At 40.5% G+C, this 24,494-nt stretch overlaps 2 protein-coding genes across 3 annotated transcripts; one reads left to right on the top strand and one right to left on the bottom strand.

Annotated features, from left to right (window-relative positions):
* Positions 1-2,399: 2,399 nt before the first annotated feature.
* On the top strand, positions 2,400-12,140 carry LOC131222580 (protein DUF642 L-GALACTONO-1,4-LACTONE-RESPONSIVE GENE 2-like). 2 transcript variants are annotated; one of them, XM_058217708.1, is made up of 3 exons: positions 2,400-2,558; positions 3,805-4,302; positions 11,437-12,140. In XM_058217708.1, the coding sequence occupies exons 1-3, from the start codon at positions 2,411-2,413 to the stop codon at positions 11,958-11,960; spliced, it is 1,170 nt and encodes a 389-aa protein (XP_058073691.1). In that variant the 5' UTR covers positions 2,400-2,410; the 3' UTR covers positions 11,961-12,140. The 2 variants fall into 2 exon arrangements, with proteins under 2 accessions (XP_058073691.1, XP_058073692.1); XM_058217709.1 differs by lacking the exon at positions 11,437-12,140 and adding an exon at positions 6,672-7,327.
* A 7,307-nt stretch (positions 12,141-19,447) lies between these two features.
* On the bottom strand, positions 19,448-22,179 carry LOC131223981 (NAC transcription factor 25-like). The gene is made up of 3 exons (XM_058219573.1): positions 21,870-22,179; positions 21,084-21,373; positions 19,448-19,975 (listed from the first exon to the last, which is right to left on the bottom strand). Exons 1-3 carry the CDS (start codon positions 22,177-22,179, stop codon positions 19,448-19,450), a joined length of 1,128 nt encoding a protein of 375 aa, XP_058075556.1.
* Positions 22,180-24,494: the final 2,315 nt, after the last annotated feature.

Genomic DNA, 24,494 nt, shown 5'->3' with positions numbered 1-24,494 from the left:
GCGCACCTCTGTTTGCGGAGAAAAAGCTCTGGAAACCACTGCCAAAATCAGACAACTCAGTGCACCCTCTTCCTTGTCCAGTGTGATGGAGATTCGCGCGAGGATAATCAAGCGGGTCACGTGAGGTACGTGGCAACGAGTCGCACGTATAAATGTCTGACACCGACAATTCCATAACGAATGTATTCTATATCTAAGCCGTTCATTCGTTTTTTCCATATCATTTTAGGTTACGAGAAAAAGAGAAGAGCCATATTATAATAAATAGTATTAATTGAATGCTCTACCATTAATAATTTCCAACAACCCTCGATAACATCTCCATAGTGTTTATTTGGCATCTAACCTATTAATGTAGTTATTAATGATCAATGACTATATTTTACGGAAGCTAACTGGCTGATGTACCACACACCAGCTATATAGACGGTGTATTCGCATCAAGCAAGTTCTGTGGGTCACATCATAAGGTATGTGTTATATCCAAACTGTCCATCTATTTTGCTAGCAGGCTTTAAGGCTTGATCCCAAATATAAGACATATAAAAATCAAATGAACCACACTACAAAAAGCAGTGGGGATTAAATGTCTACCATTGAAACCGTTTTGGAGGTTAAAGAAGTTTCGGATCAATATGAAATTTGTTTTTTCTCTTCATCCAGGTATTTGTAACCTTATGAACAGATTGGATGGAAAATCAACGTTATGTTGGGCCGTACCAATTTTTTAACTGAGAAAATCATTATCCTGCTCTTATTTTTTGTGTGGCCCATTTGAGCTTTGGATGTGATTCATTTTTTTCCTATTTCTCTAAAATGATTTCAAACAATGGATGAACGGTGTGGATATAATAAATACATCACTGTGGGGCCATGTAACTTTTATCTCCTTTAAACCGTTCGTACAACTCGGAGCTCGTGGAAGGTCGGAGCTTATCTTCGCAAGACACGTATCTACACCACCTACATAGCTATGTGTGGTGCACCAGCCAATCCGCTTCCTAATTTACTATGTATGGTATGGTCCACCCGTGAATTGGATCTACTTCAGTTTTTGAGATAATGCCATCAAATGATCTGGCAAAATGAGTCGCTGCATGAATATAGAATACATACGGTAAGGTGGGCCTCACGATAATGGCCACACCGTCGCGGGTGGTAACGGATTTGCTACTCCTGCGGTGGTTCGTGCTCTATGAGCCCCACCATAATGTATGTGTTTCATCCATTCCGTCTATCTATTTTTTTAGATAATTTCATATTATATGATAAAAATTGAGATATATTACCAATCTTAATTGGACCACATTATAGGAAACAATGTTGAATGAACGTCAACCATTAAAGGCATTTTGAGGCCATAATAGTTTTGGATCAAGCTGATATTTGTTTTTTCCCTTCATCTAGGTCTTTATGACCTAATCAACAGATTAGATGTCAAATAAACAGTACAATGGGCCTCAGGAGGATTTTAATGGCAGATATCCAATCACTATTGTTTTCCTGTGCTGTGGTCCACCTGAGATGTATATCCTTCTAATTTTTGGGATATAGTCTAACATGATCTGTAAAAATGGATAAACGGAATGGATTAAACACATACATCATGGTGGGCCCACAGAGCACCGACCACCGGCCACCGGGCCCACCTAATCATTTATTCACGTGGTCCCCACCTGACGAATGGACCAGGTGACCATGCCGGGTTAGCTGTTGAGTGGTTGAGCCGTTGGAGAAAAACTTTGATACTCTGGCAGAGCGTGATGGATGATACGCCACCACTTAAAAATTAGTTAGAAATTTCACACATGGCTTACAAGTGATTAAAATTAAACTGTCCAAATTAAGGTACCGGCATAGTCGTATCATGAACCGAAAGTCAAGCTTATTTGAGCATCTGACCGTCCGATTCGTGGATATCTATTGGACGGTTAAAAATGAAAAATATCCAATGGTCCTGTTTCAACAAACAAGTGTTCACGAATAAGCGGGCATTATTTTTAAAAATCAGCAGTAATTATTTTTTCGACCCATCTGATCTTAGGATGCCCAATTTTATTTGAGTTAACAAATGCCATATGTACAATTTCTGAGTGCATGCGTATCGACCTTCACACGCAGCCCGAGTATCATATTATCAAACTTTTCCCGAACTTTTTAACGTTGGTCGTTAAATCAACACTGTTTCCTATGATGTAGTCCACCTGAGATTTTTATATGCCTAATTTTTTGTATCATGATATAAAATTATCTATAAAAATTGATGGACGGCGTGGATTAAACAAATGGGGCCCACAGAGCACCGACAAGTAGCGACTGGCTACTGGCAGCGTCACTAGCCAATCCGCGTCTCTCTGCTCGCGCGAAGCGCACTTGAATTTGTCTGGTACTGATTTCTGGCGCTGCTTTCATGTATAAATATGGAAAGGCTACTCGACCTTACTCCATCGTCTTCTTTCTCCAACGCAAACGAACTAAGATGGCAGTCCTACCCATTCTCATTCTCTTCTTCTCTTCCCTAATCACAGTTCCTGCCTTTTCAGCTCCAGATCTTGATGGTAATTCTACCATCTGATAAAATGCATTTTTCTTCATTCTCTGTTTTTGTTTGAAGCTTTTGAGCTGATTTACTGAGCTGTGTATGTGAGTTTTCGTTTTTTTTTTCTTTTTCATTTTGGTCTTGGGTTTTGTCTATCACTTCTTCTGGGTTGGTTTCTTTCTATGAGAAACATGACAAATATACCCTTCTTTCCTACTCTTCTCCCTCTCCTTTGTTAAACCAGCCCTGCTTTTGCACTTGAAGATCTTGATGGGAACATCTTCGTTTCAAATGGGGTTCTGTACTTTGGTTTTCCGAAGATTTTAATATGTTTGGCTTCGTGTTTATTTTTTTCCTTGGAGTTTGTTCATGTGAGGTTGGTATTTTAACCCTCTGTTTTCTGAGACAAACACCCCCTTTTCTTACTTCTTCTGTCTTTTTCTCATGGGAAACAAAGAAAAAGACAAAGAAATGGGGGTTCACGTGTAACTAGTTAGGGTTGTAATTATCATTTCCTTTTGGGTTCTTTGTGAGAAGATTTCCATTTTTTTTTTTTTTTTACAAGCGGGGTCCACGTTTCAGTGATCCAAATCGTTGATATGATAGGCCTCACCTATTAACTGTTTAGATTCTTCTACTATGAAGGATTTCTGTTGGATGGACCGTCCAAAGTGGAGGCCATGATATCAACCGTTTGGATCACTGAACCGTGGGCCCCATTTACCCTTAATCACATTTCTACTGTTTTCATGTGTGGGATGGGGGAGATGATGATAATTTGGGACCGTCTATCTAGTTTCCCTACCATGGATGGCAAATGCTTCAGAAATACACATAGATCTGATGATCCTAGCCATCCAATCAGTACGCTTTGAAGCAATGGTGGACCATCCCCCAAACATTTCCTACATTGGAGTTTTTCCATTGTTTGTGTACTGGTGTGGCATTTTCTTTCTCAACTGTCAATTTACAACCCACCAATTGAGTGGTTAGGATTATCACACTAGGGTTGTTTTCAGATCAACGGCCTGGATCACTTAACCATGAACCTTGACCCATCCCATTTCCAATCTCACATCTACCTTTCAGCTCTCAGCTTTCACATTTTTTGATTCATGCATGGTTAGATGGATGGATGGATGTAGACAAGTAGGCACACATATACACATACATACATTTATAGGTATGTTATGTATGTATGCATGCATGTATGTATGTATGCATGTATTATTTCTTTCTTCTCACTGCCATTTTCTTTTCTGCAGCACTTCTCCCAAATGGCAACTTTGAAGAATCCCCCAAGCCATCCCACCTGAATAAAACAGTCATCCTAGGCAAGCATGCACTCCCCATGTGGGAAATCCATGGCCTGGTTGAGTATGTATCTGGTGGGCCCCAGCCAGGTGGCATGTTCTTTGCCGTCAAACACGGCATCCACGCCATTAGGCTCGGGAACGAGGCATCGATCTCCCAATCGATACCAGTTAAGAAAGGCTCCCTCTATTCACTGACATTTGGATCTTCAAGGACATGTGCGCAAGATGAGGTTTTGAGGGTCTCTGTTCCTCCTCTATCTGGTGATCTGCCTTTGCAGACCCTCTACGACAGCTATGGAGGGGATACATATGCATGGGGATTCAAGGCTGCTTCGAACATTGCTAATGTTACATTTCACAATCCAGGGATTCAAGAGGACCCTGCATGTGGGCCCCTCTTGGATGCTGTGGCCATTAAGGAGCTCTTCCCACCATTGCCCACAAGAGGTATATGTCTACTTCCCTATTTCTGACTCTTCTATACTATATGCTTCCCTATTATGTGAATTTGGGCTTTTTAGTTACTGTTTGATGTTTTATGTGATGTGTTTGTTTCAATCTATTTTATGATATTGGGTTTTCTAGTTAGGGGTTGTTTGGCAGCATGGATTTTTAAAGGGATTTGGGTTGAAATTCTCTAGGATTTTAAATCCTTGAGATTTTGAACCTTTTAGGTGTGTTTGCTGGGTTTTTTTTTTCCCTCTTTTCTGAAAGGTAACTAGATTTTATTGAAAAGCTAAAACATCAAAACATGATACAACAAACATCCTATTCAGAGAAACAGGATCACAAGATTTTATACATATGCCCTTCCTGACATCTCAATCTAAGCACTCTTAAACACATCCCCCACCAACCCACATTTATTTTGAAGACATCAGAAAACATTGGCTAACCCCTAAAAGACAGCCAAGCAACCAAACTGCTCTCTCAACCTCCCCTACACATTTGGCATGCCAAGTTAGAAGGTGGTTTTCAATAGACATTGGGAAAGCCTACTCCATTTTAAAGAAACTAAGGAAACCCTCCTAGACCTTTTGAGCAAAAGGGCAATGAATGACTAAAATGGTTAATTGATTCTTCGATCTCCATACACATGACGAATATGTTTGGAATGAAGAATATGTTTGGAAGCTTCATTGATCTCTTTTGCAAATTATCAATGGCAAGAATCCTCTTTTTCCTCTCCGACCACAAATGCCACCACCCTGAGATGGGCCTCATAGGACTAGGCTGTGTGAACTTTCTAGTCATCTTTAGGATGCTTTCGAATCACACCATAGAATGATCGAACTGTGGATCTTCCTGACTTGTCATTTTTCCACACAGAGAGTCCTTTTCCCTACGGACTGGAAAGCGTCCTTGAAGTTTTCCTAGAAGCCTCACCAACTCCTCCACTTCCTCACCTGCAAATTCTTTCAGCATGGAGGCGTCCAAATAACCACCCCACCAGACTTGAAGCTTCGATTTTCAAGCCTGTGAAAACCAGAAATTGTTGGCACCCTGGATTTTAACTTGGAATCTTATTGTGTATATTCACACGAAAACAAATTTGATGATGTAAATTGTCTCAAAATTTCCAACATAACCAATATGATCTTGGGATTATAGGTTATTGACAGTGGAATCCACACTTTAGTTGGTTTAGATTGATCTGCCTTATGTCATGCGTACAATTTTTGAGTGCGTACGTACCAAGCACCATGCACAGCTGGAGTATGAAAAGAAGAATTTCAAATCCTTGGATTTTGCATGGCAACAACTTTGGATGATTCCAAAATGGCCCTTTCTATTGAGTCAAAATCCTCTGAAATCATTGCTGCCAAACTTCCTTAAAAGGGGGTGAAATGGATTTTGATCAATTTCCCCCAAAATCCTTGCAAACAAACAGCTCCTTACTGTTTGCTGTTTTATGTGAGGTGTTTGTTTAAATCTATGCCATGATTTTCTTTGTAGTTTCGATTCTGTTTTATTCTATAATGTCACGTTGTTGGTTCTTGTTTTTCTACACTGTTTTTAGGGGAAAGTATTAGATGCTAAAGTGTTTAGTTATCAAGCAGAATCTGCCCACACATGGCAGAGATGTATTTGATCTGAGATTGCTCATATGTTGGGCCCTGCCATTGCTTGGCCATACACTGAAATTTGAATGGTTTTATGATCTTGCCACCAGTTGGGTCTTTTTCCCCATTTACTGCTAACCATTGGTTGGGCTTCTTTCCTATTTACCTATTTCTGTTTCTTCCATACTGCATATGATTTTGGATTTTCTAGTTACTATTTTCTGTTTTAATGCGTTTTTCGATCTATGTCATAATTGTTTGTGATACGAATTTCGATTTTGTTTGCTTTTGTAATGCCATGTAGGTTCTTATTTTTATTTGTTATGTTTTTAGAGGAAAGGATCCAGTGCTGAGAGTTCAGTATCAATCACATTATCCACACACACACAGAAAACATGTATGTGATCTGATTGATGTTCAGTTGGACGCCAACATGGATGGGCCTATACCCATAAATTGGATGGTTGGGTGATATTGCCTCTGGGTGGATCTTTGTCCATTGAATGTCAACCATTTGTTGGTCTTCTTTCCTAACTAACCCTTAATAATCAACAAGTCTTCCAACTGGTAGCCAGGGTCCACCCGATTAGTGTGACTTTTGGAGGACCAGCGATAGCAATGTTTCCTTTTCACTCCTATTATGAGCCCAGTCAGAGAATCTTCAAAACATGTTCATTTCATCAATCTCTTGGTTGGGCGAATCTTTGGAAGATCTGAATTTCATCAGCCACTCAACAATTTCAATTTCCACAGATAACATTGTAAAGAACGGCGGTTTCGAAGAGGGTCCCCATACATTCAAGAATGCCAGCTCGGGCGTCCTCCTCCCGCCCAAACAACAAGACCTCTACTCCCCACTACCCGGTTGGATCATTGAGTCCTTGAAAGCCGTTAGGTACGTCGACTCGAAGCATTTCTTCGTCCCCTACGGTCTAGCTGCAGTCGAACTGGTTGCTGGGAGAGAGAGCGCCATTGCCCAAATCCTAAGAACCGTCCCCAATAGTCTCTACAATCTCACTTTTGTGGTCGGAGATGCTAAAAATGGGTGCCATGGATCGATGCTGGTTCATGCATTTGCCGGCAAAGAGACTGTCCAGGTCTCCTTCCAATCCAATGGAAAGGGTGGATTCAAGGCTACGAGCCTCAAGTTCAAAGCGATTTCTGCAAGAACAAGGATCACGTTTTTCAGTTCTCAGTACCACACGAAGGTTCATGACCCAGTTTCTCTTTGTGGGCCTATCTTGGATCAAGTTAGGGTTTATCCTGTTCGGAAGTGAAATCATAATCACCATACACGAGAATAATACTTTTGAAATATAGAATTTGCAACTTTCATGTGGTCTTTTTTCTTTTATAGTTGTAACCATTCGCTTCACTTATCTAGTGAATGTGTCGGTCCTTTGGCCTTATAGTGTTTCTTGTGCTGTGTACTATCATCTCATCTTCTAGTTCTTTTAAACATATGCGTGTTTAATGCCATATCCTTGAATTGAGAGACCTAGGTTGTTCATCAAATGTTCTAGATAAATGTGGAGGTGGTTTGCGTGTCCTCATGTAAAAGAGAGAACATGGTGCAACTCAGCACATATGTCCAATGTTACAGGCAATTTATCTGGTGGGTTTCATAGAGAATGTATCCACCCTAAAAATCTGGCTGATCCAATCATTTTTTATTTTTATTTTTTTTTCGGCCAAAGAAATAAAGAAAAAAATGCAATAGGCATTAGGCAAAAAGGAAAAAAAGTAGGAACACAAGAATTTTTCATATTTATTAAGAATTAAAATATTTGTAATTACAATCACAAATATCATAAATACTATTGAATAACAAGTAACTGTTGTTGGCACATCATATTGTATTACCCACGGGGACCACTCATGCCATTTTTTTTGAGACGATAGAATTTTTTTAATAAAAAGAAGGGCCAGATGCCAAGGAAACAAAAGAAGAGAGAGACAATAAAACAAAGAAAAGAGAACAACCTACAAATCTAACCAGCTAACTGGAAAATGAGCAGCAGGAAAAACATTAGCTGCATGCGTACACTCAATTACATTCATTTTTGCCTTATTAAAAGCTTCCAGGAAACTGCCCATTCGATTTCAAAGGCAATGATTATTTCTCTTCAACCAAATGCTCCAAAGACCTGCTAATAAGCATAAATGCCAAATTCGTTTCCTGTTCTTACTCTTCCCTCCATGCCAAACCAAGAAAAACTGCTCAATTGATCTTTGAATAATCCATGGAACTCCAAATAGATTGAACAAGCTGGACCACATCTTTGATGCAAAGAAACAATGAATGAATAGGTGATCAACCAACTCCTCATCACTATAGTATAGAAGGCACACATTACGCATTATCATACCGCTCTTTCATATATTGTCAATTGTAAGGACCTTTCTCCCACCCACCAACCATGCAAATGTGGCCACCTTGGAAGGAGCACCATATCGCCAAATAAATGCTATATGACAACCTTGCTCAATATAACCCCCATCTAGTCTCTTGTTCAAGGACTTAATCGAGAATTTTCTAGATTTTTCGATGAGCCACACCAAATCAATATCTTGGAATGCTCAATATAACTCCAAATAGATTGAAGAAGCTGGACCACATTTTTTATGCAAAGAAACAATGAATGAATAGATGATCAACCGACTCCTCATCACTATAAAATAGAAGGCACACATTAGGCATTATCATATTGCTCTTTCGCATATTGTCAATTGACCTTTTTCCCATCCTCCAACCATGCAAATGTGGCCACCTTTGAAGGAGCACTGTATTGCCAAATAAATGTTGTATGACAACCTTGCTCAATATAACTCCCATCTAGTCCCTTGTACAAGGGCTTAACTGAGAATTTTCCAGATTTTTCGATGAGCCACATCAAATCATCATCCTCCGATATTGAAGGGAGGTGATTCGAGGGAAAATTCAGCAACTTTAACACTTCTTCCACCTCTTCATTGATCAAATTTCTTCTACAAGGACCACCCCAAATAACTTCCACACCATGAATGGAATAACACCCCTCAACAGAAATATTTGGGTCTAAGGCAATACATGTCAATCAATGAAATGATATATTCAAATTTTTATTTCCCACCCACACATCTTCCCAAAATTGCATCTTCTTCCCATTCCCTATGAGAATCCCACACATTCAAAGACCTTATGCTTTAATACATTCCCTGACCTCCATAATGATGAGGTCCTATACAATAGAAGAAACTTTTGCCCATCCACCCCCCTCCTCAGTGCCGTATTTTTTACCCAACACATCTCTCCACAAACTTCCCTCTACCCCAAATCTCCACACCCACTTACTAAACAATGCCACGTTCATCGTCTCCAACTTACACATGCTTGCTCCTTGTTGAGACAATGGTTTACATACTTCTTCCTATTTCAAGAAGTGAAATTTGTGATCCCTTATCGGCACCCTCTAAGTGTTCTTTTGGGGTAGTGGCATTGCACCTAGAGCTGTACACGAGTCGAACTGAGTCGAGCTTGGCACAGCTCGACTTGGCTCGGCCACTAGCTGACACTAGATCGAACTTGGCTCAGCTTGTTCCTTGAGCCTGACTGGCCAGCTTGGCTCGGTTCGGTCAGCAGCTTGGGCCGGTTTGAGCCAAGTTTGAGCCTGTGCGGCATTTTCTCAAACACATGAAGTGCACCTTCAATCTCTCACAGTTTGCAAAACAGCAGCAGTAGTTTACAGGTATTTCATCAAACACTCGGCAGGCTGTGTCAAAATCAAGATTCAAGGGTAGTTTTATCATGTAATGTTTGTTTTTTTGGTAGTGATTTGTTTCATATCCAACCTTTCTCGCCACCGGCCGATCCCACGGAGAATGTCTCCACCCGAAACAACACTTCGTTGAGTCATTTCATCAAACACTTGGTGAGCAACATCAATATCAAAATAACCGAGTCACTGAACTAGTTCGATCCGAGTTCAATTCGAGTTGAGGTTCGATCCGAGTTGATTCGAGCTCAGCCAAGCTCGAACTCGGCTTGAAAATTTTTCGAGCTCCAAAAATCAGCTTGACTTGGCTCGAACTCAGTTTCGAACTGAGTCGAATCGAGCTTTTTCTAGTCGAGTCGAGTGAGTTAACATAGTTAACTCGGTTTGTGTACAGCTCTAATTGCACTCTTATGTTTACAATCCCATTAAGCAAAGTCAATACCTGGTGAAAAGGCCGAAGGACCACATTTTCTATTTACAATCCCATTACGCAAAGTTAATACCTGGTGAAAAAGCTGAAGGACTGCATTTTCGATGGCTCTGACATGCAATTGAGTATATCAGGTCATCTAATGAAAATTCTTGGAGTTACAGTAGAATGAATCACCCCAGCTGCTGGATGTGATAGCTGGAACGGTGAAAGCAGGTGTCATGTGTCAAAGTTGTCATTGTTTTGGTCACATATTAATAAGAGGGACTTTCCCCAAATCCAGTGTCTCGGTGGTTTTGGTTCTGGTGGTATTGATAAAGGGTAACCTGTTTTTTTTTTAATGGTTATACAGGCGTTGCTCTTTTCCCCCGAAAGGGCACCTCAGTTGTCAAAGGTGCATCCAAGTGGAATCACCTACCTCCTTGCTCTTAGATAATTCAGTCCTGTCCATTTATTTCATTATATTCATTCCCAGCGTGTAAACTCAAGAGCAAGCCTCCACTCTTTTGGCCTTGCTGAGTGTTAGCTTGGGTAGTGGAAATGAGGCAAAACATTGCCTTTGCAAAGAAACCTCTCTGCTGATAGGGTGTTTATGACATATTTGTTTCAGTCTTGTGTAAGAATGTGGTACCATGACTCAACCTCCTGTTTTTCTCCTTGTTGTTCTCTTGCTGTGAACATTTGTTGTGTGCACCCTGTTTCTCTCACTCACAAACTCATAGAAAGACGAGAACAGTCACTATTGTAAGTAACAATGTGAATGTCATCCCATTAGAATATGATGTGGAGGGCATGGGGGCTTGGACGAGATCCCCTACCATACGGTACCTTAGCTTAATCGTGTTGGATCAATGGCCATGGTGTACTCTTGATCCTCACCATTTGTGGTGAAGACCCAGGTGAGCCTCACAATGGTTTGCTAATCAAAGGCCTTTAAAAACTGTTTTAAATACTATTTTAGTCATCTAAAATAGGTTTTCAACCAGTCAAATAAAAGGTTTAATGTGGATTAGCATTTCCAAAGCATGAGAGGGGCATTTTTCTTTGGGATATTAAAGATCTGACTGTTAAGATGGTAGATCAGAAGTCTATTAAAGGGGAGCCTCCAAGTGATTATCAGTCTCACAGCACTCTGCCCTCTTGATTTTGGCAACGATTGATGGTCGGATCTCAATTTTTTACAAATCTTATTTTATGGGCTTGTTAGAACTTTAGTTCTTGATCTTGACAATACCTTATGAAGTCTATTTATGTAGTTGGATGACTTGTGCCAAACTTCAAAACATCTAAATATCATCAATCTCTTAACAAATTCAAAATTTTCTTTGCACAGATAACCTTGTAAAGAATGGCGGTTTTGAAGAGGGCCCCCATATATTCAAGAACTCCACCTCGGGCGTCCTCCTCCCGCCCAAACAGGAAGACATCTACTCCCCACTCCCTGGTTGGATTATTGAGTCCTTGAAAGCCGTTAGATACCTAGACTCGAAGCACTTCTTCATCCCCGTCGGTCTAGCTGCAGTTGAACTGGTCTCAGGGAGAGAGAGTGCCATTGCCCAAGTCCTAAGAACCGTCCCCAACAGATTCTACAACCTCACATTCGTGGTTGGGGATGCGAAGAATGGATGCCATGGATCGATGATGATGGAAGCATTCGCAGCTAAAGACACCATCAAGGTCCCATTCGAATCCCGTGGAAAGGGTGGATTCAAGGCTGCAAGCCTCAAGTTCAAAGCAGTTGATGCAAGAACAAGGATCACGTTTTTCAGCTCTTACTACCACACCAAGGTTCATGACCCAGTCTCTCTTTGTGGGCCCATCTTGGATCAGGTTAGGGTTTATCCCATCTCCAAGTGAGACATCATCCCTGAGTAATGATATTTTTAAATTATAGGGTCTGCAACGGTCGCATGGTCTTGGCTTTTGTTGAGCTTTACTAGTGGGCCTTTCCTTTTGTCTTTGTACTATGATCTTATCTCCTTGTGCTTTGAAACACATGTATATTTTATGCATGCAATCCTTGAATTGAGAGATCTCGGTTGCAGATCAAATGTTCTGGAGAAATGACAGCGTGATTCACTCAAGGATCTTGTTGAGGTCATGAGCCTGTGCCAACTTAGCATGTGTGAGGTATCATCTTTATCAGGTTGGTCCCACAATTCAGTCCATCAGGTGGGCCATGTATGTATGTTAAATGTCCTGATTTGGGGCCATGGCATGGTCGCCGTTAACATACGCTTTCCTTTTTTACTCTTTAACTGCCCTTATAAATGGCCTGTAAACTGCACATGTGCCACCATGGGCGCATTGGGTATATATGAACTTCTGAAGATTGGAAATTTGTGATACATTTTTTAAAACCATTTGATTTCTAAGATTAAAAACAAAAAGGAAAGGCAGTTTGTGTGCCACCTATAAGCTCACTGGTGGAAAAGATGGAAAGCTGGTCATCCTCACTGCACACGTGTGACTCATGCATGGCAGGCCCTCGTCTTTGGGATTTTCCTGCAACGAAACAGATGAACATTTCAGTGCAGCTGCTGAACAGGTGCTCAGACCTTCATTCAAGGTAGTATCATGTGTACTTGAGAAATGCTATCCATACCCAACCCAAACTAGGCCTAGTGTGTTCATGGATCTCAGTGTTTCATGCTCATGTAGAGTATGATCATGTTGAATTTTTCTCACCCAATGATTCTATCCACATGATCACAATGTAATGTCTGGGTCATTTATTTGGAAAAGATGATACCTTGAAACGGGGTTGTTAAAATTTCATTTTGACTGGATGATCCTGTCTATATAATCAAGGGCATGCAAAATGAAGGGTAAGTAGGGAGTTTACATGATCAATTTGGGAGTACTCTTCCTTTCTTGTTGCATGGAATGTCCTGGAGTGGGCCTATCTGGCTGGCCTTCAGTCTAGTAGGGGGGAGAGAAATAACAATGTTTTAGAAATTCTTATAGGGAGGTTTTGGGGGTTCCTAGGAGGGTAGAAATTCTTAAGGGGAGGTTTCTGAGGTTCTTAGAAGAATCAAAGTTAGTGGTGAAAGGTGTCTTTGATTTGCTGGGTGTTGGGCTTTTGCCCGGCTGTGGATCTTGAAATCTTGGGCTTTTTGAATTTCATCCCGATTGGATGACCCTATCCCTATCCATATGATTAAGGGAACGCATACTATTATGGGGCATTTGGATTGTAAGTTACTTTACATAAGCTAGTTATGTCTTAAAGTAACTTTACCAATGTTTGGAAAAATTGATAAACAGTATACTTAGAAGCTAAAAAGTAAAATAGTATGTTTGATTTCTAACATCACACTAGTACTTGTCCCGAAAGTTTGTTCAATCTAATTTCTACTGTCGATTATATGAGCCCAACTTTTGATGTGGACTGTTATGTTGGGCCCACCTAGATGCTGTTTTCAATGTGAACTGTCCAATGTGTGGGCTTACCTTCAATGTGGACCATTCAACTTGTGAAGCCCACCTTTGATGTGGCGGCTGTGCATCAGGTGGGGCCCGCTGTGAACTGTCTTCATGTGGGGCACACCTTGATATGGATCTAGACCCATTATTCAGATAATTAGAAGAAGAACTTTCTAGTTCACTTGAAAAAGAACTATTATTGTCAATCTCAAAAATCTGATTTTCAATATCAAAATATACTGAAACGGTTACCATTACTATCCCTAACTAAAAAAATTTCATTAGAGATGAAACTCTCAATGTCACTGACACCTCCTTTAATATCCACTGTCCCTGAAATGAATTACTATGTGGTATGTTGATATCAAGAAGTTTTGTGGGCCCAACAATAATGTATGTGTTATATACACACCCTCATCCATTTAAAGAGATCATTTTAATATGTGAGCCAAAAAATGAGACAAATCCAAAGCTCAAAACACACTATAGAAGACAATGATTAGCCGATGAAACCTTCCTAGGGCAACCTGTTCAGGAGGTCATGCAGACCTGGATGAAAGAAAAAACAAACAAATGTCAGATTGATCCAAAACTTTCGTGACCCTTCAAGCAATTTTCAATGCTAGGTGTTCAATCCACATTTCCCACCATCTCATCACGTGGAGACCAACTTCGATGTGGACCATCCATCATGGATGGCTCATCTTGATGTGGGTCATCCACCATTTGGGCCCACCTTCATTGTCCATAGCACATCACGTGGAGCTCACCTTTGATGTGCACCATCCATCATGTGGGGCCCACTTCAATGTAGGCCATCGATGATGTAGGAGCTGCCTTGGATGTGGGTCATTCATCATTAAGGGCTGACCTTTGATGTGGACTGTCCATTATGTGGGGCTCACCTTAATGTGGATCATCCATCATGTGGGGCTCACCTTAATGTGGGTCATTCATCATGTGTCATGTGGGCTCACCTTCCACATCCATCACCCCATCATGTGGGACCACCTTCCACATCCATCACCCCATCATGTGGGGCCCACCTTTGGATCGTAAGTTATTCTAGAAAAGCTACTTATAGCTCAAATAGCTTATCTTGATTTCTGCTTTTCAAGTAAATAAGCTTGTTTGGTAAACTAGCTATTTGTAAGCTAAAAAGTAGAAAGGCTGTTTGTTTGATCCACCCACTTATTCATCGTCCGTGAGGTGGGGCCAACCTTTGATGTGGACTATTCATTGTGTGGGCTCCACCTTTGATGGAGGCCATCCATCATGCAATGTGAGCCATTCACCACGAGGGGCTGACCTTTAATGTGCACCATCCATTATGTAGGGCCCAATATTGACATTAGTAATCCATCATGTGGGGTCCACCATCAACTTTATTATCCATCAAGTGCGGCCTACCTTCAACATCCATGGGCATCATGTGAAGCTCACCTTTGATGAGGACCGTCCATCATGGGGGCCCCACGTTCAATGTAGAAGGTCCATCATGGGGGCTCCACAATTAATGTGGAAGGTCCATCATATGGGCCCCACCTTCAATGTGGAAGGTCCATCATGCGGAGATTGCCTTGGATGTAGGCTATTCATCATTAAGAGCTAACATTCAATGTGGACCGTCTATCATTTGAGGCCAACCTCAATGTGGGCCATTCATCATATGAAGCCCTCTTTCAGTGTCCATTGCCCATCATGCCGAGCCCACCTTTGATGTGGGCCCCACCTTTCAAGTGAGTTGTTCATTATATTGGTTCACTTTGGACGTGGGCTATTTTATCATAACAGACCAACCTTTACTATGGACCATCCATCCTGTGGGTCCACGTTAATATGGAGTCATCCATCATGTGCGGCCATCTTTGATGTGGACTGTTCATCATGTGGACTCATCATTATCCATATTAATATAGAGTCATCCATCATGTGGGGCCATCTTTGATGTGGGCTGTTCATGACGGTGAGAGGGGCTCCTTTGATATGGTTCAAAAAGAAAACTATAGAAGTAATAAGTCAAAAAGTTATTAAAAAAAAATCTTATTAATAAAATAAAATAAGTTAAAAAATAGCTTATCAGTGGTTATCTAAAAAGGCACTAAAAGAGTACCCATTTATTTATTTATTTGTTTATTAAAAATCGACACCACTAGGTAGTCATCTTTGATCTTGATCACCCCACAATCAGGCAGGCACTCACACCACTGGGTTTACATTAGAGTCGGGCATGGGATGACCTGACTCATTCAGACCTGACTCGATTTGAAGCGAATAGGTGAGTTGGTTCGAATTGAGTAGGCTTAGTCTAATTTGAACTCAAGCTGAGTTGAGTGCGAGTTACCCAATAACTTGACTCAACCTAAAATTCGATTGAGTCAGACTTGACTTGATTCGAAACCTATTCGACTAAGATTTGTGTGTGTGTGTGTGTGTGTGTGTGTGTGTGTGTGTAACCTTAATTTCTAAGTATTTTTAATCTTACTCGCCGCACTCAACCTTGACCCAAAGTCTCTTTCTCCCTCCCTAATCCTCCTCTTCTTCCAAGCCCACTATCACCACCCTCCCACCACCCTCCTCTTATAAGCCCAGAGGCCACCCACCACCATTATCACCCTCCTCCTCCTCTCCCTCTCCTCCCCACTCCCTCCTCGTACAAGCCCAGTAGCCATCCACCATCATCACCACTAGAGCTGGGCATTGGACTGAGTCGACTCGGATTTGGCCCAACCCGACCAGGTTCAGATTTTACATGGCTCAACCCGAACTCGGACAGAACCGGGACCGAGTCTGAGTCAGCTGATTCGGTCAAACCCAAACATGTGCTGGTCTGAATCGATCCGAGCCCGACTCGATCAGGAAAACCAAGTTGGATCGGATTGGGCAACTTCTGGATTGTTTATTTTTTTCAACGGTGTGGAAATCATTATTCTTAGTTTTTCCAATGATGCGATCTACTTGATTATTAAATATACTTAAAATTTAGTATTAACCCATAAAATGATTTGAAAAAATTGATGGACGGTGTGGATAAACAAAACAAATTCAAGACGGGCCCCACATAGTTTATCCAGTAGGATGAAAACGTACAACAAGCTTCTTGAATAAGCTTTACACCAACCATGGGAAGTGGATTGCGTACTGAGTAAACTCTGTGGGATCCATTGTGATTTATCTGTTTGATCCCCACTGTCCATCCATTTTAAAAGTTAATTTCATTTCCATATACCAAAAGTAAAGTATATCTAAAGATCAAATAGACCACACCACAGGAAATAGTGTGACTTGAGTGCCTACCATTGAAAATTTCCGGGGGGCCACCGAAGTTTTGGATCAAGCTGATATTTTTTCTTTACCTCCGTCCAAGTCTTTTTTATCTTATGAACATGTTGGATGACATATAAACATCAGTGTGGGCACTAGAAATATTTCAACGGTCGAAATCATTATTCCCGTTGTTTCCAGTGGTATGGTTCACTTGAGCTTTGTATATGCTTTAATTTTAGGCTCAACGTATAAAATTTGTTGAAACAGCGTATGAGCGGATTGGATAAACTGCATACATTCAAGGTGGGCCCAACTGAGTTTACTCAGTATGATAATGCCTACTGAGTAACTCAGTACGCAATCCCATTTCCTAGCCCACACCAGTTATATATAGCTACTCTAGGCACGTGTCGGGCGAAGACAACACTGACGCTCCTCGAGCTCCGCAGTTCAAAGGAGATCAAAGCTACTGGGCCCACACTGATGTATTTATTATATCTACATCGTTAATCTGATTTTAGAGATCATTTTATAACATTATTCAAAAAATGAATCATATCCAAATATCATCTGGACCACACTATAAATAACAGTGAAGATAATGATTTTCACCATTAAAAAATTTATAGAGCCCACCATAACGTTTATTTTACATCCAATCTGTTCATAAGGTCACAAGTGAAGGAAAAACAAATTTCACAAGGTCCCTACTTGAATGAAGAGGAAAAACAAATTTCATATTAATCCAAAACTTCTTTGACCCTAAAAAGGGTTTCAATGGTAGACATTCAATCTCCTACTAGTTTTTACAGTGTGGTCCAGTTGATGGTTAGATATGTCTTATTTTTTGTCTCAAGCCTTAAAATGAGCTCGCCAAATGGATGGACGGTTTGGATATAACACATACCTCGTGATCAGACCCATAGAACTTGCCAATGTTAAACCAGCCGATCCACTTCAGACACCAGCCAATCCGCTTCCGTCATCGGGTTTGAATGTCAAGACGACAGCCGGTAAACTGCTGTATGCCAACCATTCTTCTGCTGCGACTCTCTCTCTTTCCCTCTTTCTCTCTTCCGTACACAACTATACACCATCTCCAATAGCAGAAAGAGAAGGATTTGATCTCCAATAGCCTTCTTCTTGCTTTCTTCTTCAATAGAAATAGAGAGATAGATAGAGATAGATAGAGAGAGATAGAGAGAGATATGGTGGGGTTTTTTTGGCGCCGAATGAAAAATCTGGATGAGAAAATTTTTGTTTAGAGAGATATTTACATCTCGGGTCGGGTCGGTTCAGACCCTTTCGTTTGGGTTTTCAGATCGGTTTTGTCCGGATACACCTCTTATCCGAACCCGACCCAAAAAACTATCGGATCCGGATTGACAAACTCAATTAGGCCGATCCGAGTCGGGTCGGATCCACCGGATCGGGTCCAATATGCCCACCTCTAATCACCAACCTCCTTCTCTCTCTCGTCTCCTGTCCCTCCCTCATCTCTCGATCCAATTCGGTGCCAACTCAACCCGACTTGATACTTTGGACCGGGTAAGATTCGGTTCGGATTAGTCTAGGCTAGACCCAAACTCGGATTAGGTCAGGCATGCTGGACTCAGTACTGAGTCGGGTCGAGTTTGGGTCAGGCCTATTTCAAAAACGGATCGAGTTGGGTCAGCCCTAACTCATTCCGACTCGACTTGATGCACAGCTCTAGTTTTCGCCACAATGGGCACTCGAACCCATGAATTGGTGTCAAAACTCTTGTGAGTCTACCACTAAGGCATGGTATGGACCCAAAAATACAAAGACCTTACGAAGTTGGTATACAAATTCAACTCCACATTCTTTTTTAATCTTCTATCACTTAGAGATAATTTTCACAAGCTTTTTTCTCTATGTGATAGTTAGGCTAGCATACCTATAGATGAATGAAAGATGGGTGCTCACTACAATTGACTGCCCATCTAACCTTCTTGTCATCCACCTGATTAGTGGACCGACCTAATTTTTGGCTTGGGGAATCTTCACTGTAGGCCCCACATGATGGACAACCCGAATCTGCCATTGACGTTCTGCATGCATGGATATGCATCTAAAGATAACAGAAGGTTTAATCCCTTCCCAATACAAAAACCACTTGAAAAAAGAACTAAAAAAAACATAATCATCATCACCACCACTATATAAGAAAAATCATAATTGAAAGAAATCCAAGTTCTATAAGAGAAAGATAATCCAACTAATTAGTACAGTCTAAAATTAGAAACCAGACTAAAGTAACTAGCATAATAAACTGAGGCTGTGTTTGGCTCGGGGCCAACAGAAAAATGAATCAAGAGCTCTAATTCTTTTCAAAATCTCAAAAACAACATCAAATGAAACTCTAATGTGAGTGTAAGAGCCTCATTTCTTGGTTACTGGAAATCCTAAGATTTCTATTCATTTCAAAATCTCCAAAACAACTTCAAATGAAACTCTAAAGTGAGTGTAAGAGCCTCATTTCTCGGTTACTGGAAATTATACTAAAATTTGAAATTCCAATTTCATTCGTCGGGACTTGAAATAGCCATAAGCCAAACACAGCGACAGTGAACCTACCAACCTAGTATGCAAACATCTAACCTGAAATTAAGTAACTCAGTAATGATGTTTCAGGTGCGCCGAAGAACAGTATTTGGGTTCTGGAGCTCATCACAAACCCAGCCAACAGATTCGTTATTTGACAAATGGTTCGATTCCATCATGGTTCTGTTGAATAGATTGATTTGAGATGGTACATCATAGTTCTCTGGCTTAGCCGTGAAGGGCTGCTCTCTGCTCCTTGGGATTGCATTTCTCCAATTATATGCCCCTTGATCGATGTTGTAGAGATGATTGTATGCATCCAACGCTGAATTCATATATTCGAACGGGTAAGCAGAGTCGTTTAAAAAGGAAGCATCGAGGGCATAATCATTGTATTCTCCAAAGAGACTGTTGGGTGTGATATTATCTTCTGTGCTGTTGAAATTGCAGTTCAATGCCACTGAGTCTATGTCATTCAGATAATTGTCACTTTCATCACACCCCACAGTTGGGTCGATGATTGCTGTCTGTCCATCTTCTTTACGACGAATTTTTGTAGGTCTTTCAGTCCTCTCAGGTTTCCAATGAATCCTACATAAAACCCAGTCATCCAACTGCAGAAAAGCAGGGGTAATTTAGAGTTAGTGAGCTGAAGGAAAGTCTAGCATAAGCATGGGATGATCATCCAGCTGCAAGCGGGAGTAGGCCTGATGCTAAATGGAGAACAAATACTCAACAATGAAGGATTATGAACCATTAGCAAAATTGTTATAAATGTGGATCTGTAGTCAGCAAATCAGTGGACCCTACTATAAATGGACCATTACTTGTATGAACTAATGTTTGATAATGATGCTTACTTCACATTCATGAAAGATTCATCATTAGAGAAGTTTGGTTCTGATGAGAAATGAACACATTGAAGTTTGGTTGTTATGAGAAATGATCAAATACATTTCCAGTATATGAAATTTCACATGCAATTGTCACACTAGTGAAATTCATTAAAAAAATATGGGGTCCACCTTACAACAAAAACAAAATTAGCAAATGAAGTCAGATTTATAGGGCATTTCATGATTCATCATTAAGAGATGAGAAATGATCACATTGAAGTTTGGTTGTAATGAGAAATGATCAAATACATTTCCAGTATATGAAATTTCACATAACTGTCACATGACTAGTGAAATTCATTAAAAAATATGGGGCCACCTTACAACAAAAACAAAATTAGCAAATGAAGTCATATTTACACGGCATTTCTTGTTTCATAATCAAGGGATGAAAAATGATCACATTGAAGTTTGGTTGTGATGAGAAATGTTCAAATACATATCCAGTATATGAAATTTCACATACAACTATCACATGACTAGTGAAATTCATTAAAAATGTGGGGCCACCTTACAACAAAAACAAAATTAGCAAAGCATTTCTTGATTCATCATCAAGAAATAAGAAATGGTCACATTATATTTTGATTATTATTTGACTGTGATGAAAAATGATCAAATACATTTATAGTATATGAGATTTCACATACAACTGTCACATGTGAAATTCATTAAAAAAATTTTAAGTCACCTTACAACAAAAATAAAATTAGCAAATGAAGTCAGATTTACACGGCATTTCTTGATTGATCATCAAGAAAACCTTATTCCAACTCATTGAAAGAAAAAAATCATTTCTAAAAACAAAAGATTGTATTCGTATTACCCGCATACTGCCATCTATTCTTGGAAGATTTTCAGTCGCCTCGGGAACTCTGTATTCATGCATAATCCAATTAGTTTTGGACGATGACGATTTTGTTGGCTTTCCTTTGTAGAAAACAAGTGCCTTCCTGTAGCCAACAATCTTTTTATTATTATAAATAGGCCGATCAGCTCCCGTGGCTTTCCAGTATCCATCACCAGCTGCTCGATTTGGGCGGGTCCCATTCCGATACTTTCGATCCCTAGGAGTGAAAAAGTACCAAAACTTCTCGCCACACAACTGATACTTCTCTGTCATTCATCAAATCAACAAACACTAATACTATAACATCACAGAAAAAAAAGATCAAACTATAGATTTAAAACACGAAAAATCAACACCCACAAGCGTATACAATACTACTAATACACATGCCACCAAGCAAAGATACTCTTACAAAAAACTAGATATAGTCAATTCAGAAATTGAGCAACAATGACAGAAATATTTGGATGGTTAGAAAACTTTAATAGATTATTTTTTAAACCATGGCCCACCTAATGATTTAACCTGATTCTTGAGAAAGAACAGATAACAATATGCTAGGCTGGCATATATAATGACATGTGCATTAACAGATATTTTAATTAGTTAAAAATACAAAATACCGCTATTATAAATACATTTTTATATAAAAAATAAAGTTTGTGAAAATGCTTTAAATATATTTTAAAAATGATTAAAAAAGTTTTTAAAATATCATTTTTAGAAGATCATATAAAACTCATCATGATTATCTTTACAAACCTATGAGGTCTTCAGGATTATATTGGTAGAGATTGACATCGTTGATGTTGTTATAAGGCAAATCAAGATTTGAGACCTTCTTTTGGAGATAATGAATTATTAGCTCTTCGTCGTGAGGATGAAACCTGTAGCCAGGTGGAAAAGACAAGGGAATGTTGTTTTTCTTTCTTTCATCAGGAACATCTACTACTCCTCTTCCTACGGTGTTGGTGTTGTTAGATTCAACACCACCACCATAACGCTGCTGCTGTTGCTTCTGCCCATAATGCTGCTGTTGCTGCAGCTGTTGCTGCTTCTGCTTCAGTTCCATAGGAAAAAGAAGAGGAAAAGAAGAGGAAGAGATGTTTCGGGAGTCAGGTGAGGTGAGAGTCCTAAGAACGATGGATATGTGATTCGATTAGGAGAGATACCGGACGTGTTTATATATTTTCACTTGCTCGTACGGCTCTCGTTTCACTCGTGGGAATGACACACGTGTGGAGTTGCTCATGTGTGAGTTATCAAACTTTCAAGCTTCTATTGGATTCTCCATTTTGGTTGTGGGATCCGAACGGTTCATCGGGTGAGATGTCACATTTTAACCGTACATCCTAATTCTAGGGTTAATTCAATATTCGAGTGGGCCATACCAAAAGGCACGACTTTAGATCGCGCCTATAAGGTCTAAATTCACGTGGGTGGCCTAACAGAGAGGTGTAATTAACTGAATTTTGGGGTCTCTCTTAATCCTGGTGGGTTACGTATGATGAATGGATTGGATGCTTTGGATGCGTATGATGAATGGATTGGATGGCAAATACGGGCGGCGTGGGTCCACACATAATCTAGAAGCTTCCATACCCGTATCCGTACTGTTCTACGTTGTTCCTGGGTACGGATTACTGTTCTACGTTGTTCCTGGGAACGGATGGGGTGTAATACTTTAGTGGGTGTTACCCTTTCCAAATCTCTGGTGGACCACACCACTGGACGTTTGTATTTTTCTTCGTCCAGGTCTGTTTGACTTTATCAACGGTTTGGATGGCAACTAAACTTTAAAGATCTTCTTACGGTGGGCGATGCGAAGTTTTTAATGGTGGGCATTCAATCACCACTGTTCCTGAGGTGTGGTCCACCTGATATTTGGATCTGCGTAATTTTTTTTGTAACACCTCCTAAAATGGGCTTGAAAAAGGATGGGCGGCGTGGATATACATTACATCATCAAGGTAGGCCCTATGGTAGGAGTAACACCCGATAAGGTGTCACCAGGGTAACACCTAATCCACTCCCGTTCCGATGATTGGGCCCACTAACTTCTGTAGTGGGATGATGTTTGGGATCTAGGCATAACATGGATGGACGGTTTGGATGGAACATGCACATCCAGGTGGGTCTCATGCAGTTCGAACGTACGTGAACTCGCGTACTTACTTGATAGTGCTCGGCCCAAACCAAACTCCCTCTCTATCTAGGCGTTTTGAACTTTTGATAGGATACGATTCCCCCACCAGAGCAGCGTACGCAGGTGGATTTTTAGACGATGATCAGAACCATTCATGACATCCTTACAGCCTTCATGCGGTGTAGATCCACTCCGTTCATCAGGTGGCCAACCTGTGTTTGTTTACAGCTACAAAAATCAGCCCGATTCAAAACTCAGGTGGGCCACACTACGGGGCACAGTTGTGATGGAAAGTCCTACGACTAAAATCGTTCAAATTGTGTGTGGGGTCCACCATGATGTGTAGAAGGCATACAATCCACGTATCTGAGGTAGTGTATTAAAATTCAAGACATTCCAAGACCCATGTGGGCACCATAACATGAGGTATAGAGTTTTTAGGCATGATTCTATACCGTTTCCTATATTATGGCCCACCTAACTAGTGGATTTGACTTATTTTCAGGATCCACGGTGGAAATGTAGAGGAGGACCTGATGAACGGGGTGGATCTGATGAAAATTCCTCTCAAAAGCTGCTCGGTTAGTTGTAGGCACGTGGAAACCATACATCCATGGGACATCGCTGCTATCTTGATGCTGCTTCATTGCCACGTGTCCTATCAGAAATGCACGGAGAGATGATCGTATTCTCCTCTAGATTTCTAGTAAAATTCAATTTTCAATTATTAAAAGAGTGTAGATCGTCTGTGTAGACGGGGCCTTCTCATTGGTCGACGCTGTTGACGATGACGTCAACTGATGCCAACTCACAAGATGTATAGATTTTCTCTCCCCCAAATAAGGACCGCATACGGTACCACCGAACTTTTGACGTGTGGAAATTTTCTGGGCCCCACCACGATGTATGTGCTAGATCCTTACCGTCTATTTTTATTTTTATTTTCAGATCATTCTAGGTATTAAACTAAAACGAGCCACATCGGACCACAACCGAGAAAGCACGAATAATGTTGAAGTCTTCTAATGGCTCACCTCGATGTTTATTTGCCATCTGACTTATTAATAAAGGCAGATCGACGTGGAAGAAAGAAAACAAATATCATCTTCATCCAATCAGCTTCATCCAAGCCTTTTGTGGTTATGAGACGTTTTCAACCGTAGGCGTCTAATTCTCACGGTATCCTATGGTGTTGTCCACTCAAGCCTTCGAGCTGCCTTCTATTCGAACTCATATTCTGA

This window comes from Magnolia sinica, chromosome 13 (genome assembly GCF_029962835.1).
Source record: "Magnolia sinica isolate HGM2019 chromosome 13, MsV1, whole genome shotgun sequence".
NCBI lineage: Eukaryota > Viridiplantae > Streptophyta > Magnoliopsida > Magnoliales > Magnoliaceae > Magnolia > Magnolia sinica.
Note: the sequence above shows the minus strand (reverse complement) of the source record. Positions and strands in the feature narration are given on the sequence as shown.